We start from the raw sequence: 21,668 nt of genomic DNA, 5'->3' as shown, positions 1-21,668 counted from the left end.
AATTAAATTCGTTTGAGTTTTCAAAAAAAAAAATAAAAATTTCTTTCTTGCCACTCAAAAAATCACATTTTACTGGTCGAAAATAAATCATTTTTTTTCTGGTTAATTAATCGTTTTTTTTTGAACGAATGCAAAAAAAATTGATCCGATTTCTCTCTCTCTCTCTATCGTTTTTTTTCTTGGTTGGATATTCAAAATGAATTTTTGTTTTTTTTTTTCATCATAATCACTGGGAGATAATTTACCCGATTTAAATATTTGCTCCATTCATCCCGTTATTATTATTATTATTATCAACCACATGATCTAATGATGATGATGAGAAACTTGATTAACATGTGACACTAATTACATTAAATAAAAAAAAAAAGTAAACCGGTGCCGGACTGCAAAGCAGTATGTGTCAATCCATTCAAATTCAATTCATTACAATTTGCATTGTAATGTCAAAAAAAAAAAATGACATGATTATGATGTCTTTATTCAAAAAATATATATTCTTATCAAATCTGAATGAAACCATCCTCGGAGATTACCAGTTGAGATGATGATGATTTTACTTGCCCATTCTTATCTCCGTTTTGTCTTATAATTCAGTGAATAAAAATTGAAAACGAAAAAAAAACCACAATATTTGAAATATAGGAACTTTTCAGACTTTTTTTTGTACTTTTTTGTTTTGTTTTGATCATGATGATGCCATCATACACACACACACATCAACATTGTTTGATTGATAATTGTGTGTGTGTGTGTGTGTGTGTGTGAATGTAAATAATGGTTTTTCATGATTTGATATATTTTGAATGGAAACAAAATTGGCAAAACATCCATCGAGATAAATATGCGAAAATCATTCGATTCGATTTGATAATCAATGAAAAAAAAACAGAAACAAAAACGTTTCGTTTATTTATCAATTTACCCTTATTATTTCGGGTTGTGTGATGTGTATATTTATAAAGTGATTGAAAATTTTTTTTTGTTCGTCATTTGAATTTTTTTTTATTTTCGAATGGTTCGATGATTCACTTAACATTTCCATATTTCATTTAGGATAATCAACCATAACCATTCTTCTTCGTCGTCGTCGTCGTCGTCATTAAAATCAACAATAAAGCAGTGAAGAAAAAGAATTCGTGTCAATTAATTATTTTCTCATCATTTTTATTATTAGAAATTTAATGTTTCTGTTTGTTTCAGTGAGAGAGCAATATCTCGTTCATCGTTGAAAATCCATTATCATTTTTTTTCATCATTTCGGTGGTCTTGTTTTCTTTACATCATCTGAACTTGTTGCTCATATCACAACCATAATCAACATTATTATTGTAGGATTATTCACACACGATCGCATTCTATCTCAAGAGAAAATTATTCAAAAAACCTAAAGACAGAAGAAAAAAGAATCGTTAGTAACGAGAAAAAAACCATTGTTTTGTTTTCTGTTATCCCATTATCCATTTTCATCAGCATAAGAATAATTATAACGAGGACCAAAAGATAATTATTTCGTTTGCCACCATCAACATCATTTTTGTGATACGACCGAACAAAAACAACAACAAAAACAAAGAAAAAAAAGATGCCAGAAAATCAAGCAACCATTCAAAAACAACGTGACAATTGTGAATGTCTTAAAATAGATAATAATAATCAAACAAATAAATGCTGCCATTCGGATAAGAACAACAACAATAGTAATGTTGAATGTTGTAAAAATGAACAGATGAAAAATTGTTGTTCCAATCTGATTGAAACAACAAAATTTAAACCGGTAACACATGTTATCTTCGATTTGGATGGTCTATTGATCAATAGTGAAGTTTGTTTTGCTAATGCTATCCGTAATCTATTGAAACGTTATGGTAAGTTTGTCCATTTTTTTTATATGAAAAAAAACTTATCATTATTCTTTATATAAAAACAACCAACAGGTGTTAATGAATATAGTAAAGAATTACAGGAAAAAGTTCTTGGCATGGAAGTGGCTAGAGGTATTGAAGAGATAATTAAACAGACCAAACTACCATTGACTGTGGAACAATTTATGCAAATGGAACGTGAAATTTATACAGAAGAAATGTTAAAAGTACAATTGATGCCTGGTGCTAAACGTTTAGTGGAACATTTGAAACGACATAACATACCTATGGCCATTGCAACTGGTAGTACAAATCAATCGTATGTAATAAAAACACGTGCACATCAAGATCTATTTGGTGATAGAAAATATTTTCAACATATTGTTTTCACACGTGATGATGAAGAGGTAAAAAAACCAAAACCAGCACCGGATGTTTATCTGATCACTGCATCACGTTTTCCGGATAAACCGAAACCGGAAAAATGTATTGTATTTGAAGATTCATCAATAGGTGTGGATGGTGCACGTGCAGCCGGTATGCAATGTATTATGGTACCGGATCAACGTTTTGAATGTAAACAAAAGAATGCAACAATGATATTGAAATCATTGGAAGATTTTCGACCCGAACTATTTGGTTTGCCATCATTTGATGAATAATTAAAAATCATCATCACCACAAATTATATTTATATATAGAAAATATATATTCGAATTAATATGTTGTGTAAATAACCAGTGTGTGTGTGTGTGTTTGCATTTAGAAAAAAACAGAAACTTTATAAAAAAAAATTTAAATTGTCATGTGACAAAATTTTTCAGTTTTTCAATATTAATAAGGATATAAAAAAATTTTTTTTTTCTCATTCTCGACAACTTGGTTAAACTTTTGGTCATTTTTTTTTATTTTTCAATAAAAAATTATCATCTATATAGGATTGTAACTGCAATTTTTTTTTTTTTGGTATTTGTATAATAATAATATCATTATCATTTAAATTATAACGAAAAAAAGGTGATTACACAATGATTACAATATCGATTGATTGATTTCTGTTGGGATAGATATATATCGTGTGTGTATGTGAATGAATGTGACCGAATAGAAATGTGAAAACGAAGAGAAAGAATTTCTGTGTGTGTGTATGATTTACGTATAATAGTTTTTCGTATTTCTTAGTGTAACACAAAAAAAAATGGGACAAATTATTAAGATTAAGATTCTCTCTGTCTGTCTGTGTGTGTGTATGTGTTGATAATGCAATTATTCCGGCGAGATTTTTTTTTTAGCTTTTACATTTGATCTGATGTGTGTGTGTGTATGTATGTGAGATCATCTCGTTTGTAAATAGTAAAGAAAAAATTCTTTTTTTTTAATTCTGTGATGATGATGTTGAATAATGAGAAGAAATGAGAATGAAGAATTAAACGATTCTGTTTCATTATGAAATCAATAAAAACGATGTTTAACCTGGTTGGATTTTGCAAACGACGATTTTCGATGTTGAGATCAAATCAATTTCATTGAGGTCGATAGATTAGAGCTCAATTTATTATTATTGTATTCATTTGAATCGATTCCATGTATCGATATTCACTTGATACAAATACGCGATGTGTATGATTATCATTATCGATGATTCCATTATCAAGTACATAATTTTACAGAATTTGCTGAGTCTGCCATTGCAGCAGCAACGGCAGCAGCGGCTGCAGCTGCAGCCGCTGCTGCTTGTTGATGATGATGATGATGTTTGTTGTTGTTGTTGTTGATTATGATGTGATGATGATGATGATCCAGATAAATGATGATTATGATGATGATGATTAGATGAAGAATAACCGGACGATGATGATGATGATGACGATGAACCTACAGATGAATTTAGATGATGTTGTTGTGGTTGTTGTTGGTGATGGTGATTTAAATGATTAAGATGATTATTATGATGATGATATGATCCTAATTTACTATTACTATTGCCACTGTTACTATTTAATGGTGATGTTGATGAATTATTGCTACTGCTATTAGCATTACCAAGTTGATGTTGTAATAATTGTTGCTGTCCAGATTGATGATGTTGTTGTTGATGATGATTATTGCTATTATTATGATTCAAATGGAATACACCGGTTGAATTATGATTATGATTATGATGATGATGATGATGTGATTGTAAACCGCCACCATTTTGCATTGATGTTGTTGTTGTTGATCCAATACAATTGTTGTTTGATCCATTATTGTTAGCAACAACGCCAGATGCTAATGATCCAAGTGCACTACTACTACCACCACCACCACCAAGACCAAACGTTGCACCGGTTAAACCTAAAGAACTTAATGCTGCTGAACTAGCAGAATTTTGTTTCGGTTTACGTTTTCGTGTTTGTATTCCTTCTTTTCTCATTGCTAATGGTCGATTTACCTGAAAATGGTGTTAAATACAAACGAAATTAAGTTTTTTTTTTGATCAAAATCAATACAAAAATATTATCGACTTACATTATGTAATTTATAATAAAGACCACATGCATTACAGACCGGTTCACCTTCATTATTACGTCGCCACAATGTTGTTGTGGTCGTACCACAATTCGAGCAACAAAGTCCTAAACGTCTTGAGGCAGCCTATTTCAACATCATAGATAAAAATAGATGATAAAAAAAATTAATTTTTTTTCATGTGAATTTCGAATGTAAACAAAACAAGCAAAAAAAAAATTTGTCACTTCATTTCAATTCGATCAATCAATCAATCAAATTGACAGATTCAGTTTTTTTTAAGCCTTTTTTTCACTCGATATGTCGTCATGTCGTCCAAATCTATTATCTTAATGGTTTTTTTTCTCATTTACTGACCATTATCATCATTCATTGATTAATGAATAAATTATGATTCAATGATCATCATCAATTGGTACGATGATGATGATGTGTGTTGAAAAACTTTTTCACAGAGATAATAATTCTGCAGATACACACATACACACACAAAATTCCTAATTGTTATTCCAGATTGATTAAATGGAAAATCAATTTTATCGAGTTTCTTGAGTGTTAATGAATGAAAAAAAAATAAACTGGAGTGGACGAAAAAAATTGACCTTTTTTTATATCATCATCATATCAAATATCAACAGGATGATGTTTGAAATACTTTTTCATTTATTTTTTTCATTTATTTTGAAAAATTAATTGATGATGATTTACAAAAAAAAAAGGGAATATATTAATATATCAAAAACTTACCAAACGACGTTGAGGCTTGATCAATGGCCGTCTGGCGCCATTCATCTTATGGTAAAGTCCACATGCATTGCATAGATAATGACCGGTACCATCACGGCGCCATAATGGCGTCGATATTGCTCCACAATTTACACATTCACGTCCTTCACTAAAATGTGCTGCATATGCTGCTTGTCCAGCTGCAGCAGCAGCTGCAGCCGCAGCTAAACCACCGGGCATATTCCCACCACAAATATCACCACCATTACCCGGTCCATTCATACCATTACTACTACCGGTTCCAATAAGACCTTGATTAATAGGCGATGTTGACATTCCAATACCGGACATATGATGATGATGATGATGAGATGGATGATGTCCTTGATGATGTTGTTGTTGTGATTGCTGTAGCTGTTGTTGTTGTTGTTGCTGCTGTTGATGTTGATGATGATGATGATGTGGCTGATTTGATTGATGATGATGATGACTATTTGCAATATTTAATTGTCCTGATGCTGCAGCAGCAGCAGCAGCAGATGTAACGGAAGCTGTTACCGGTGAATTAGCGGTAGCAGCCGCAGCGGCAGCCGCTGCTGCTGCTGGTGAACCAAAAAAGAAATCCAATCCATTCGTATGATTGTTGTGATTATCTATAGAAGAAACAATTTCCAACGGCGAAAAAAAAACAAGAAGGAACAAAAAAGAAAAAAAAAGAATAATCAGTATGTGAAAAATGAGACTAATTTGTCTTTGACGACTGTCTGTCTTGTCTTTGATGATCATAAACCCTGCAAAAAACTGAACTAAAAAACTAAACTGAAAAAAAATTAGAATTGACAAACAAGATCAAGATTGATTGATTAACACACAGAATGATGGTTTGGTGATAACAACAACAACAACGAAAAAAAAATGATCAAATGACAGATTGAGAGAGCGATTGAATGACTGACTGTCTGACTGACTGAATTCTGATATAATCTAGCCAGTTTAAACAAAATCTGTCTCCCTGTGTTTGTGTGTGTGTATGCATAATCCTTTTACTTTCTTGATGAGAAAGAAAAAGACAAGAAGCGTTCAGTTTGTGTGTGTGTGTGTGTCATTTATTTTCGCCAATCATAATCGATCATTACAATCACAATCATAATCAATCAATCAATTAGATTGTAATAGGAAAAAAAAGGAAATTCTTTGAAATTCAGTCGATAATTTCTTTGAAGCGAATGGAATCATATCAAGAGAGAGAGAGAAAGAAAGAAGGAACATAAAAACCAAAAGATTATTCAATCCATTCACAATTATAATTGAATTTAGTTCATCATGATGATGATGAAAAAAAAAACACAAGAAACAAAGAAATGAATGAATAAAAAGATCTCACACACACACAGACAGGCATTATGATGGTTCTGAATAATTAATTTTTTTTTCATCATCAACCAAATCAAGATCATTATCTTGTTGATTTTTTCTTCCATTATCATTTGGCTAATTGTTCATCATAATTAATATTTTCTTTTTTTTCTGGCCCATTAAAATGGAATGATGATGATGATGATAGAATCATATAGTTAAATTGTGCGAATATAATTGTTTCGTCGGTTTATTCACTCACTCTCTGTGTGTGTGTGTGTGCGTTTCTTATTTTTTTTTAAATTTCTTTTTTAAAATCAACTTGCCGACTTGCTTGACATGAAAATTATTCAAAATTCACCAAGAATTCATGATGATTATTATGATGATGGATGTAATTGTTTTGTTTCGTTTTTTTTCTACATTCATCAATTAACATAAAACATAATCATCATCGTCATTCAGAGAATTGTTTGTTTGTTTGTTTTTTTGAATTTTGAATTTTCAAACAAGAAAACCCTCGCTCTTTATTTCACAATTTCAAAAAAAAAAAAATTTGTTCATTGTCACATACTGCTTTTGTCGTTGTTGTTGTTGTTGTTTCCATTATAGGTCTAGATTTCATTCATTCATCCATCTTCTGCTCTCTCACTCTCTCCATCTCCTTTTATCCGATGATGATATTTTTCTGTTTTCACAAATTTAAGCTTCGTATAACCCTTTTTTTTATTGTTACTCTGTTTTTTGATTGGCCATTTATTTTCTCTCTCTCTCTTTCTATTTTTATGCGTTTATTTATATAACCATGTCATCATTAAGTAAAATGATAATGATGGTAATATTGATGGTTTCAGTTTTTGTTCGAAATAAACAAACAAACAAAACCTGCCCATCTTCATCCATTTCATCATCATCGTTTGATTCGCTTGTTGTTGGCTGTTGGTTCTTCTTTAATTCAGACAAAATTTTATTGTCAATAAAGTCAAGCCTTTTTTTTGTTGTTCTATTCTATTCTTGTGTTTCTATAACAACAACATTATGTAATGAATTCTAAAATAAAACTTACCCGATCTACGGAATGCTGCCGCTTGACTAGCTGCTAAACCGGCCGGAAATCCAGCCGCTGCCGTTGTTGTATGATGATGATGAGGATCGGTTAAACGTCCGGTTAATGATGATGGTACTGAATGTTCTAACCTACCGGCCCATGCACATGCAGCAGCTGCGGCTGCTGCAGCTTCATATGATGCGGCAGCATATGCCGGATGTAGACCATTCATTGTTGCTGAACGAAATGTTGATGCATATGAATTGGCAGCTGCAGCTGCTGCTAATGATGCAGCAGTTGATGATGACGATGTTGTAGGAGGATCCGATATTGTCGATGATGACGATGATGATGATGTTGTTCCATTTCCATTATTACTACCACCGCCATCACTGTTGTTTGATCTTTGTCTTTGTTGTTGAGAATTGGATGATCCACCATTTGATCCAGTAGGATTATTTGTTTGGCCACCAGTAGGACTTGGCGATGAAGCCGTTATCGAACATGATGATGAAGATGATGATACATTCTAAACGAATGGGTTGAATTCACATTTTTTTCAAAACAAAACAAAAAAATCAAATGACAACAAACCTGAAATGGAAATCTATTCGATCCAAATGGTGATGTATCATTGCTTGTGGTTGAATTATTGAAATGTTGAGAATTCTGGAATGCAGAAGCAGAAGCAGCAACAGCAACAGCTGATGATGATGATGATGACGATGATGATTGACTTCGGTTTGCATTACCATTCGTTAATAGAATTGACGATGTAGGCGTTGTTGCCGCACGATCATCTTCATCACCAACATCTGCCGTCGATGAATTTGCACCATCACCGTTGTTATTATTATTATCACCATTATTTTCATCGATATTACTTTGTTGTTGTTGTTGCTGATGCTGCTGCTGTTGTTGTTGATCGTTGGCTGATGTATCATTATTATTATGTTCAGGTGATGATGTTGAAATCGATGTACCATATTGTGTACGAGCTGCATACATCGATGATAATGGATGATTATGATAAGCAGCAGCAGCAGCGGCTGCTAAATCAGCTTGATGTTGTACAGCGGCAGCCGCAACTGCTGCGTGATGATGATGATGATGATGAGGATGATGGTGATTAGGATGGTGATTTTGGCCACCAGCGCCACTACCACCAACGGTATAATGGCCAGACATTAAATTCTGAAACATTGTTCTGGTTGTTGATTGTTGACCTTTCGCTGCAATTCGTAAATGATTTGCAATATTAAAATCTTTATCTTGATCTTTTTTTTCTTCGTCTTTTTCGACTTTAGATTTAGTAATAAATGATACGTCGTGCTGTTGTTGTCGTTGTTGTTGTTGATAATGTGAATGATAATTCTGATCACCACTGGTTATGACATTTGAATCATAATTTTGTTCAATTTCACCATTATTTCGATTTAAATGTTGATAAACAAACTGTGAATGATTATGATGATGAAATGGATTTTGTATTGATTGATGATTAATTAGAATTTTATCCGATTTATTGATTGCGGTGTCATTTAAATCTGCTTCATATTGTAAATGATTTGAATTTAGTTGTTGTCCATTGTGATTATGTAATTGATTATAATGGTCGTGTTGTAATGATAGATCTTTATAACTATTGTGATGACTGTTCGATGTAATTAGATTGGATCCAGTATCGATTTCTGTTTTTGGGATTGCAAAAAAAAAATTATTGATTTTTTAACATGAACAAAATTAATCTAAATTCAAACTATGACCGAATCGATTATCAATTGATCATCATCATCATCATCATCATCATACCCAAAATCAATGCCAATGATGATGATGGTGGTTGTAGTGGTGGTGATGGCCGTAATGGTGGTATCATTATTATTATCGATATGTTCGATATATAACGGTCAATTATTAACAACAAAACGGGTTCAATATTCAATCAGAAAACAAGACAAAACCAAAAATTTATCAAATGAATCTAACCTCGTACACACACACAAATATGAATCACCAGGAAAAAAAATTAAAAAAATTTTTCATCAATAAAATTAACAACAAAAGACAATTTCATTTCTATTTTTTGTGGCAATCGATGATGTTTGGTCAGATGATGATTAGATTTGAAAATTTTTTTTTCTGATCATATCAGAAACAAACACAATATTATCACCAACATTATCATCGTTCATCGAAGTTTTTATTGGTGAACATTTGCTGTTGGCCAATGAATGATGATGATGATAATGAAACATTTTCCTATGTTCCATTGTTGTTGTTGTTATTGTGATACTGGTAAACTGGACCTAGCCCCGTCCACAAAATATACACACAAGGTGTATTGTGCTATCTGTATGTGTGTATCCCTGCCCTTGGTATGTAGTAGTCATGGAAAAAACAAAAACGTCATTATCTTTCTTTAAAAATTTTTTCTTCAAACCAGAAAAAATGAAATTTTTTTTCAGGAAAATTCTTAAAAAATTTTTTTTCTCCCGTAAAAATGAATCCCGCCCACTACCAAATTTTCATATACAAATGATCGATACTCCTCCTATTTTTTTTGTTTGTCTCGTCATCATCTTTTTAGTATAAAGTTTGGCCAAAACAAAACCAACTATAGTTGGTGACACATTCATGACATTTTACCATTTTTCTTTCGTTTCTCATTTTAAACATTGTCATTTACGATGAACGACGACATTACAGAAAAAATGATGAAAACTAAGTAAAAAAAAAAATAAAATAAAACAAAAATAAAAATAAAAACGGTCTCTCCCTTGTTGATTGTTGGCGTTGGTTGGTTGGTTGGATGGTTGGTTGATAGTTTTGTGTTCAGTATTTCAAAACACACACACACACACGCCTTCAAATTAGTTTTTGTTTTTTGCGTGTGTGTGTGTGCGAATCAAATCAAATTTTCATATTTCATCAACATTGATCCAATTGAATCAATCTATAGATGATTATTTCATCAGACCAAAGAAAAAAAAATTGTTTTATTTGTCATTGGTGACATTTTCCACGAAAAACAAACAAACGTCATCGAATCATTTATTTATTTTAACTTTTTTCTTTTCCAATTCATTGCAAATCATTACGTGAATGATGAGTTCGTTGATTTATTGCAAAATATATTTATTGAACAAACTCACCTACACATTTTGATTTTAATCTCATCAAGATAAGACTGGTTATTTGCCATTTTTTTAATATTATTTCACACCAATCAATCAATTGAATATTTATATTGAATGAATGCAAACAACTAATTGATAAAATTGTGAAAAAAAAACCTAAATTTGTTTTTTAGATTTAGAAATTCTTTGCCATTAAACTTCCACTGCCACTGACCTTACCTTGGGAAAAAAACCATTAAAAATTGACACAAACAATAGATTCAACGCTATAATAACCGTCAACGAAAAAAAAGTGAAGCAGAAACAAACAAATAGAAAAAAAAATTTCTGATCATCACCATGACACAGGTCTTTCTCTTATTCATTCGTGTGTGAATCTCATTCATTCATTCAATTTTTTTTTCTTGTCATTAAAGTTGGAGTTTAAGTTGAAACAAAAAAAAAATTATGTTCAGAATAATAATAAATTGTCAGCTCCAGCCATAAGGCTACCGGTAATTATTATTTCGATGGTGATGATGATGGCAGTGGCGCCATGAACTCATAATTAATGACACACACACACACACACACACATAATCCACCACCATCATCATGAGTGAATTTATACTATATTCAGATATTATGTACTTAAATGTTCCAGGATCGCGTGTCCACACATGCGTATCATTTTTTCAAATACCAAACACTTACACATATACGTATTATATAGGATTTGTCCACAACATTTACATTTGATTTTTATCGCTAGACAACCATGGTCTAATGGTGATGATGATGATGATTTTCAATTAGAGTAAAATGGATTCGTGATCTCATCATCAATGGAACAAGTGCAAAAAAATAAAAAAAGAATGAATAATAATTCTAATAGCAAACAAACTGGTAGATATTAATAGAAAAATTTTCGTTTTCGAAATCGAAAGTCCCAAAAAAAACCAGTCAAATTCTGTGTGTGTCAATAATGATCATAATCAAATGATGATGACAAGAAAAAATTTTTCATTTCATTTCCCCCCCCCCAAAAAAAATCAATCACATCAGGATGTTTTTTTTTCTTACTTCGAGAAACAAATGGCGACGACGTTGGCAACGACGTCGACGATTGAAAGACAGTCGACCAGACTTTTATGTGAATTGTATAGATGGCTACAATAGATTAGATATCTCATTATCACGATTATAATAATAATAATGATGATGATAATTATTGGTGATAATGATGATTATAAATATATCGTTTAAGTAGGTATAATTTTCAATTTGAAATTTTGAAATTTTTTTTAAATTCAATTTTTGTCCCGTTCATTCTGTTCTAACCGATAAATCTTGTTGTACAGATTTTGTTCACATTATTCCGTAGTGTTGAAATTCATGATGACCAGAAGCCAGTTGAGTGTGGAAGAAAATAATAAATAAATAAACAAAAGTTTTTTGTTTCATTTTTAAGGTAGCTGTTGATTGCTCTCATTACCTCATGCTGTGTGTGTGTGTGTGTGTGTGAATTTTGTGTTCACATTTAGCTTTTTTTTTCATCCTACAACAGTCGTCAATTTGATGGTCATTGATGATGATGACAATTTTTGTCAATGATAAATTCGAGGGTTGAGACACGTTGTGGGGGGGGGGAGGGGAGAATGCAAGTTTTTTTTTTCTTCGCATTTAGCCATTTTGAATAATGTCGACTGTATGATGATGATGATCATGATGATGATGATAATAATGATAATGATGACGAGATGGATGGATAGAAGCAGCATCAGCATTAGCAGCAGCAGCAGCAGCAGGCAAAGGTATCATAGATTTCTATCTCATGGAAGAATGATTTCTTTTTCTTTTTTTTTTACCTGATGATGATGATGATGATGAGTAGTAGGTAGTTGTTGGTTGTTTTTTTTTATATTTTTCCGCAAAATAAAACACCAGAGACACATGAGACAGACACATTTTGCCGAAGTAAAAAAAAAAAGAAAAAAAACCAACAGAAGAAACGTGTTGTGTTTGGTCCACATTGACATTTGAAAAATGACAACAACAACGACGACAAACGACAAAGTCGACGACGAACACGATGGCCATTGCCAATGTTGATGATGATGATGATGAAGATGATGGCGATGGCGACGATGAAGATTGCGATAAAACAAGACAAATGTAGATTTAATTTACTGCCGCTTTTTTTTGTCGCTCTGTGTGTTTGTATGTGTGTGTGTGTAATCTGCATACACACAGGATGGATGAATGAATGAAATGAAAAATTGAATTCAAATGCAAAAAAAAATGGCTATGCAGCTGGCTACCTGAGTTTTTTTTTTTGTTTATTCTACTCAAAATATTGAATAAAGACAAATGATATCATGGACAATTCAATAATTGATTCAAATTTTTTGTTTTCTGTTTTCAATAAAAATAATATCAGAGTGGAGAAAAAATGAAAAATTTTTCCCAAAAAAATCTTTGAAACAATCAAGAATTATCACCATCATCATCATATCACTATTGGCCTAATTTTTTTCTCAAAAAAAAAAATTTCAACGATACGCTAATCGTATCTTGATCATCATCATCATTATTATTTGATCGAATAGAAATAAAAAGTGAGAGTTCAGTTCATTTCATTTCATTTTTCTATGGTCAAAACAAAACAAATGTTCATGTTATGAAACAAGGTATCCATCCATCCATTCATCCATCTGAGGTAAATTCATTTGGAGAGAGAGAGAAAGAAAAAAAAAATGTTTATGACCATCTCTTATATGATGGTCAGATGATGATGATGATGATAATGGCACCAAGTGAATGATGTTTATACCTATTATCTTATCATCATGAAATGTCATCATCATCATCATCATAATCGCAGATAGATAGCAAATATTTCATCCACCACCACCACCACCACCACCATCATCAACAACAATTCAATCAGAAAAAAAAGACAAACTAAAATTGAAAAATTATTCAAATTTTAAAATTTTGTTGTCGTTGCTCGATTTTTATGATTCTTTTTCTTTTTTTCTTCTTTGACCTATCTGAATTTTTTTTGTTTTAACGAAACATAAACTGAATTGGCCTATTTATTCATCAATTTGGAGATTCTATTTTCAGGTTTTGATTTTAATTTTTTTTCCTTTTTTTTCTTTTTTTTTTTTGGTTACTTTGACCTTTTGACATATTGACAATCTATCTGTCTATCTTTGAATTTGACATAAGGTATCAATCTTGATTCGTAAATTGATCAGGTGAAATTTGAAACTATTTTTTTCAGTCTCTTCTTCTTCGTTTTTTTTTTGGTTGCCAACAAGAAGCCTTTACACTAGGCAATGATGATGACCACACAATTACGATTCGCGTGCTGACGTTGTTGTTGATGATAATCTCATGAAGATTGTGTCAATGTTATTTTTTTTATGAATCATCCGTTTTTTTTTTTTTTTTGGTTGGTTGGTTGGTTGGTTGGTAGTGGTGGTGGTGAAAACAATTTAAATTTGGTCCCGAAACAAAACAAAATAAAAAAATATTGATCGACAGACGTCTGTCTCGATCGACGACAACGACAACGACGTCGACGACAATTTTATGGTTGAAATGAAACTATGGTCTATATGACTGGCAAATTGAATCAAAGTAAATGGAGCAATTACATTTTACAAACATAATCATAAGACAAGGACCTAGCGACCAATGATAACGGCCGAAAAACAGAAAAAAAAGACAAACGACAGACTGTCACCAGTTTTCACGAATCAAGACGACATAACAACAGCACTCAAAAAAAAAAAAATGTTGGACCCAAGAAAAAGAAAATATAAATTCACTCATTATTTTGTCTAATTGACATATGACAATGACCTTTCAAATTCGATTCAGTATGATTGGTTTCTTTTTTTTCCACCATTTTAGCAGAATGTCAAAGTCCAAAAAACAAACACACAGGCGACGACATTTTCTCACGACCGTAGGGGCAGCAAAAAAAATAAATAAATAAAGGTCAAACATTGTTGTTCCAAAATAGAAAAAAAACAAACGATCGAAATAAAATCAATAACAACATACACACACACAGGGACAAGATAAAATCAGAAATTCTACCACGACGACGACGATGATGATGATGATGATATCGATTTTGGATATTCGAAACCATAAATTTTCAATTAATCGATCAATTAATTGATTTTTTGGTTTTCGTCATAATAAAAAAAACAACATAACGTAAACAATCACAGCTTTTAGCAAGAAAAAAAAAAGAAAACGATTACATAACAACAACAGAAGCAGCAGCAGCAGCGGCAGCGGCAGCAGCATTCTCAAGTAAACACCACTCTCAAGTAAATTAATCAACAAATAAAACATGGATGATCATCAAGTTAGATAATTAAGATTCGAAAAACAAAACTGATATCAGTTCATTATATAAATATAGGAAAGAAAATAAAAACAAAACAAAAAAAATCTTTCCACTGAAAAGAGGCAACCCTTTTTCTGTCAATATCGTTGTTGTTTATTTAATTTTGCTTAAAATTTAATTTCTTTCCCTCAAACCACTTAAACACACACACACACACACGCATTTGAATGAAAAGTGCATGTGTGTGTGTGTGTGTGAGCATCACTTTTGTTGATAAAAGTCCAAACTCATCATTTTGATGATTATGATGAAGAAAAAAACCGATCAAGTTCATCATCATTATTGTTGTTGTTGTTGTTGTTAATTTAGCATTTAAATCCGATATATAGTTTGTTTGTTCGGTACCTCATTTCGAAGCCATTTTCTTTTTCGTTTTTTCTTTCTGTTTTCACAATTTCAAAACTACAACGAAGCAAAAAAAAAAATAACGATGGTACTTAAGGCTATTTTGATAAATAGACTGGATGGCGTCTGATGAGACTTATTGATTGGCTCATGTGTGTGTGTGTGTGAGTCAGCAGACTTGGCGTCGTCGTCGACGATTCGATCACCAAAAAGAAAAAAAAAATTTTTCGGTCACATTTTCAAGTTCAATTTTGATTTTGATTTTTTTTTTGTTTTTTTTTTTCTTTTTTCAGTCTACAGTGAATCGAAAAATGTTTAGTCGATTGGTCTAGGTTGGAAATTTTGTTTTGCGTTGGCTTGTTGTTGTTGTTTTTGATGTTGACCGCTGGAAATTTTTTTTTTTTTTTTGGTCATTCTTACAACAGTGATGTTGATGATAATGATGATGATGGAGACTTGACAAAATAAATTAACGATTGGTCGATTGTAAATGAAAATCAAAATGTCAACGATGTATCTATTGATTGATTGATTGAATTTTCCTCCATCGATGGTTAGGTAGCAATTACCATCGTCCAGTTATTATTAGATCATCAATATCCGTCATATAAAAAAAAAATTCTCTCTCTCGCTCTCTTTTTAGCAACAAATCATTTGTCATCATCATCAATCAATTAATGTTATAAATAATCAATATGGACATACGCATGATCCACTTACCGGAAATTTTAGAGATTCGAATTGAATGGAAGGGGGATGTTGTGGGGTGAAAACCACAATCCTGATTAAACACTTTAACCACACACCACACACACACACACACACACACAAACAACTTGTGTTTTTTGATCTAATCAAAAAAAAAAAAAAATGGAAAATTGAAAATAAAAATGAAAATTTCATCAAACAAATTATCGATCGATGTCAAATTGTTGATGACAATGTGATGATGATCGTGTACACGCGTGTATGTATATGTGTGTGTGTGTAGATTAGCTTAATCGTATTTTATTTCGAGAATCGATTCAAATGATGATGTTGTTAATCTGATGATCTGGATAAATTTTTTTTTCATAAGAACAAACGAAGACAACAACAGAAAACAAATGAAAAAATAGATACGAAACAAAACCAAAAAAAAAAAAAAAAAAATCCATAACAAACGACAAGACAAGACAAGACATGAAAGATTTTAAAGAATCGATAAAATCTATTTTTTTTCACTTGAAAATTTAATAAAACACACACACACGCACGCACACTGTTTATTTTGGACAAAAAAAAGATAGATACTGCTTGGCCAAACTAATCTACATCGATATGATAATCGTGGTACATGAAACAAAAAAAAAATTTCTGTACTTTTTTGTCATTTGTTCGTTTGTTTGTTGCGAACAATCATTCCTACGGTCGTCATAGTGTGCGTGTGTGTGTGTATGTTTCCATTATATCTAACAATTTGATCGATTTGATCAAAATTCGTCATCAATTCGTTTTTTTTTCTCTCTCTTCTATGAACAATTGAATGGATTATTATTTGAAAATTTTACGTAAACAACAAAAAAAAACATGTCAAAAGTTCAGTGTAAAACAAACAAACAAACAAATGTTTCAAATATCCGCGTGTTTGTGTGTGTGTGGCGATGTTTTGTGGTTAAGATTTTCTATCACCACCACCATGAACAAATTCATTTTTTTTATTACCCAGTGATCAACTGTTGTTGCTAATCAACCAATCAACTTTTCTATCTTCCTCTTTCTTACCTTGATCAAAATCTAATATATATCTGATCAGATTAGATTGTTCTAATTTTTATTTTGGTGGTGGTGGTGGTGGTGGTGAAATCGATATTTGGTTTCAGTATTCGCGTGTGGCACATTTTAGTTTGGCATAAAAAAAAACATCAAGAATAACGATAACCAAATGGATTTTAAAAAAAACTTTGAACCAAATTCAATAGAAAATGGAATATTTTTTTTAAAAAAAACTTAATCATAATTACGTTATTATAACCAAAGAAAACTAAATATTTGCTTACTACACACACACACACACACACACACGCACACAATTTTATTTCATTTCAATTATCACTTTGCCCAACAATTCTGTTCAATTCGAATGTAGGTGGTGTTCATTTTTTATTGTTTTATTGGTGGCTAGAATCAATTATAATTAATTTTTGTTTTTATTTTTAGCCACTTTATTTGAAACAGGAAACACATAAACAATGACGATGATTGATTCTTGTTTGTTTTGTTCACCCTGTATGAAATTATGGAGTTCTGTCCACTGTGTTATTGTTTGCGTGTGTGTGTATGTGTGTCATTAAATAAAGAAGAAAAAAAACAAATATAAACACTACAACCACACAACCATTATAACCTATAATCAAGATAGGTTACTTCAGGAAAAAAAACTATTATTATTTGGGGCCTTATTGTTTGTTCGCATGAAAAAAAAACGAAAGAAAACACGCACACATTTTACCTACACATGGTGGTTGGTCAAGATATTTTTAGCTCAATGAATTTTGTTTTCTGGATAGCGCCCAGAATGTTTTCAATATTGCATAAATGATATTGGGTGGGTTTTATCATTGAAAATATAATTTGGCTAAAACAAACAAACAGAATATATTCACATGAATGACCAGTTTGAATTATCAATAATCATTGATGATGATGATGATGATGTCGGCGACGTCATTGTTAGTCAATTTGATCAAATGACGAATCAATTTATCGATTATGATAACGATATATATCGATCAGACATGACGTGAATAAGGTATGATTTTATCATTTTTTTTTGCCAAGTTCAGACACACAGAAATACTGGTAGTCGTCAAAGACAATTCAATCAAATTGTCTTCAATTTGAAACGAATGAATTGTGATGAATGTCAAACATTTCATCGAAATGATCAATAATCGATAATCGATTTCAAATTTTTTATCAATATGCAATATACAAAACGGAAATAATCGATGATGATGATGATGATGAATTCGATTATTGACTACCGGATTTTTTTTTTCGTCATAATAAATTATTATAAAAAAAGAAAAACTGTTTACATACCTTTATTGTCGTTATTTTGTTCCTGATTTTGTTCTTGTGATGATGAATTCGATGATAATGATGACAAAGACAAAGATGATGATGATGAATTAGTGCTATTATCACTACTGCTACTACTATATCCACCAGTTGAATTTAGATGATGAGTTTTATTTGATTGATTGTGATTAGCGCCTGATCCACTAATTATATTAGCCGATAATTGTTGTTGTTGTTGTTGTTGTTGATCGTAATGATGATTTAACTGATGTGATTCTTGTTGTTGTTGTTGTTGTGGTTGTGGTTGGTTATCGTTACAATCAACTAATTGTGATAGAAAATATGATTGAAATGATGAAGAATTATTTGAAGATCCTGAAGAAGACAATGGATATAATGATGATGAGGAATATAGTGTAATAGATTTTTGATTTAAATGTGCATTTTGATTCAATTGCTCTTGCTGTTGTCGATGGAGGTATTCAAGGTGTTCATCATTATCGACGATAAAGTGCTGCTCTTGTTGTTGTTGCTGCTGATGCTGATGATGATGATAGATTGAATAGGGCTGCTGTTGATGATCTTGATTGTCATATTGATTATTAATTCCAATTAAATTGTGATTATCATTATTATCGTGCAAATGATATGATAAAAAGTTATTGTGATTATTATCGGTAGTGCTGCTGCTAATAATGGTGCTGGTGGTAGTGTTGGTGCTATTGGAAGATAATGGACATTGGTGCGAATCAATTTGTTTAGATTCAGATGCCAGTGTGATATATATGTCAGGAATTTAATCCTTTTTTTCCAATTACAAATTGATGAAGAGAAAAAAATTATTTGACAAAAAATTCACAACAAAATAATGATGATGATGATTGATGATTGAACAAAACAATAAATAAGACAAAAACGATTTACACAGATTACGACGACGACAAAGTTGTGAAAAAAGTATTAATATAGAAAATGATAGCTGACCACCAACAAGAAACAACAAACCATAAACTTTTTTTTCAATATATAGGTAGATAGGTAAAACGTACGAAAAATTCACACACTCGATCAATATCGATCATTATGGACTATAAATTGCCACAAAGCTACCACCCCTCACACATACGCACACACAAAATATATATATATATATGATGATGAAACAGTGAATAATCGTCAAAAAAAAAAAAAAAAAAAAAAAAAAACAAAAATATCACTATTGTGACTAGTTGTGACCACAAAATAAATGAAACACAACATACAGAAATACACAAAGAATATTTTTTTTTTGTTATAAATTTGAAACTTGAATCTTTATTATTGTTTTTTTTCCCATTGAGATTAACTATTCATGTTGATTGTGTGACAAACGCACAGAGTGAACGCACACACATGCACATACGAGAATATGTAGAATGATTGAAGAATACCTTATGCGAATGTACCTATGTCATGTGTATGTGTGTGTGTATGCTGACAATCATCATCTTTGAATTGATGATGAAGCTATTCACTCAAATATTGAATGACAGTCTCTCTTTTTTTTTCTCACTCAATCTATCTCTATCTATCTGTATGTATGTATTTTTTTTCAATTTCTAAATATCATTCAGGTTTGTCTCTTTTCTACTTTTCTTTTAGTATTTTGAAAATTCTCATTTTCACATGTATTATTATTATTATGTACAGTAAGAGTTGTTGTTGGTTTTGCTTTAATGATGATATTTTTTTTCGCTAATGATGTTACCATTCATTGAAATGATGATGAAATTCAATGTTGATTTTATTTCACTTTACAGTAAAAATGTTTTTTGCATGGATGAATGGATGGATGGATGGTGTTTTGGTAGTAGTTGATAAAAATGATGATGATGATGATGCCATAGAAATGGAACATATGCCCTTTTTTCAATGAAAAAGTAACTACCACCACCTACACACCTATTTTGTTCATGGAAAAAAAAAGTCAAAAAAAAATCTATATATAAAATTTAGGTTTCTTTACTTATTGATTCAACATTCATTCATTTCATCAACATTTACCTGTGTCATACACACACATTCATTTTAAATTCCTAGACTAATTTGTTTCTGTCCACAAAAAAATTTTTTTTTTTATGTGATTGGAACAGAATTGAATAAATTTGGTAGTTTTATTCATATCACACACACATACACACACATGCACACACACAGAAAAAAGTTTACCGCATGCTTGTTCGCTCACTCAAATATTATCGCATATCATCATCATCATCATCATTATTTGTTGTTGTTGTTTTTTTTATGATCTCTCCATTTATTTCATGTATATATCATGTAGTAAACATCTGAATATTGAGTGAAAAAAAAACTCTGAAAATCATCAACTACGAATGATGATGATGATGATGATATCGATAATAGTGATAAAGATTGGCTTGGATTTTTCACTTCTTTTTTTTCATTCATGTTTTTATTTTTCCTCATTCAAAAAACACAGATATCCATGTAGGTGTTTATTTATCATAAATGAATGGATTTAGACTATTTCAAAGCAAAAAAAAAAAAAAAATATTAAACCCTAATCCATTCATTGTCAAATTCAAATGAAATTTTTTATTTTTTAAAAATTTTTTAAAATTTTACATCTAAAAGAATGAAACAAATTCAATTCACACACACACACACACACACGCATACATGCACATCATTATGATTGGTCATCATCATTGCATTGGCCACACCATTTGGGAGTGTTTGTTGTTTTATCTATTCCATTTTAATGCATTCTTTTTTTTTCTTCTTCTAAATTCAAGTTACATGCGTTATGCACACTTAGAGATATGTGTGCTACATATACACACACACACACACATCAAATGAATATATATAAAAAAAAACGAAAGATATCAGCCAATACGATCTTACCGAATATTGTTTTCAACAACAACGGCAACAAAGACAGCCACACACACACACACAGGCAATTTGATTCCAATTTAGACAAAGAATGAGAGAATGGATACACACTACCCTTAGAATAAAAAAAAAGACACAATGGAGAACATTTTTTTTCTGTCATTATATAGTGAGAGAATACATACTCGAATAAAAAAACAAAAACAAAAACAAACACGCAACGATGGGCTTCGTTTCGTTTTAATGTTCACAGGATACCCCCGTTTGTCCTTTTTGCCTCATCATATAATGATTCAATGATT

General features: G+C 31.2%; 2 protein-coding genes across 4 annotated transcripts; one reads left to right on the top strand and one right to left on the bottom strand.

The window, feature by feature from the left end:
• The first annotated feature begins 928 nt into the window (after window positions 1-928).
• LOC124495129 (pseudouridine-5'-phosphatase) lies at window positions 929-2,798 on the top strand. The gene is made up of 2 exons (XM_047058463.2): window positions 929-1,868; window positions 1,938-2,798. The coding sequence occupies exons 1-2, from the start codon at window positions 1,586-1,588 to the stop codon at window positions 2,525-2,527; spliced, it is 873 nt and encodes a 290-aa protein (XP_046914419.1). The 5' UTR covers window positions 929-1,585; the 3' UTR covers window positions 2,528-2,798.
• LOC124494848 (uncharacterized) lies at window positions 2,752-20,050 on the bottom strand. 3 transcript variants are annotated; one of them, XM_075729487.1, is made up of 6 exons: window positions 18,487-20,050; window positions 8,101-9,197; window positions 7,525-8,035; window positions 5,124-5,755; window positions 4,377-4,502; window positions 2,752-4,299 (listed from the first exon to the last, which is right to left on the bottom strand). In XM_075729487.1, exons 2-6 carry the CDS (start codon window positions 8,707-8,709, stop codon window positions 3,433-3,435), a joined length of 2,745 nt encoding a protein of 914 aa, XP_075585602.1. In that variant the 5' UTR covers window positions 8,710-9,197; window positions 18,487-20,050; the 3' UTR covers window positions 2,752-3,432. The 3 variants fall into 3 exon arrangements, with proteins under 3 accessions (XP_075585602.1, XP_075585603.1, XP_075585601.1); XM_075729488.1 differs by lacking the exon at window positions 18,487-20,050 and adding an exon at window positions 16,123-16,713; XM_075729486.1 differs by lacking the exon at window positions 18,487-20,050 and adding an exon at window positions 9,319-9,565.
• Between the last annotated feature and the right edge of the window lie 1,618 nt (window positions 20,051-21,668).

This window comes from Dermatophagoides farinae, chromosome 3 (assembly GCF_024713945.1).
Source record: "Dermatophagoides farinae isolate YC_2012a chromosome 3, ASM2471394v1, whole genome shotgun sequence".
Classification (NCBI taxonomy): domain Eukaryota; kingdom Metazoa; phylum Arthropoda; class Arachnida; order Sarcoptiformes; family Pyroglyphidae; genus Dermatophagoides; species Dermatophagoides farinae.
This window is presented reverse-complemented; position numbering and strand designations above follow the sequence as displayed.

Coding starts and splice junctions, on each gene's coding strand:
- LOC124495129 (XM_047058463.2), top strand. CDS start 1,586: ATGCCAGAAAATCAAGCAACCATTCAAAAACAACGTGACAATTGTGAA. Junction 1,869..1,937: donor TAATCTATTGAAACGTTATG/GTAAGTTTGTCC, acceptor AACAACCAACAG/GTGTTAATGAATATAGTAAA.
- LOC124494848 (XM_075729486.1), bottom strand. CDS start 9,385: ATGATACCACCATTACGGCCATCACCACCACTACAACCACCATCATCA. Junction 8,036..8,100: donor CGAATAGATTTCCATTTCAG/GTTTGTTGTCAT, acceptor CCATTCGTTTAG/AATGTATCATCATCTTCATC. Junction 4,503..5,123: donor TCAAGCCTCAACGTCGTTTG/GTAAGTTTTTGA, acceptor ATGTTGAAATAG/GCTGCCTCAAGACGTTTAGG.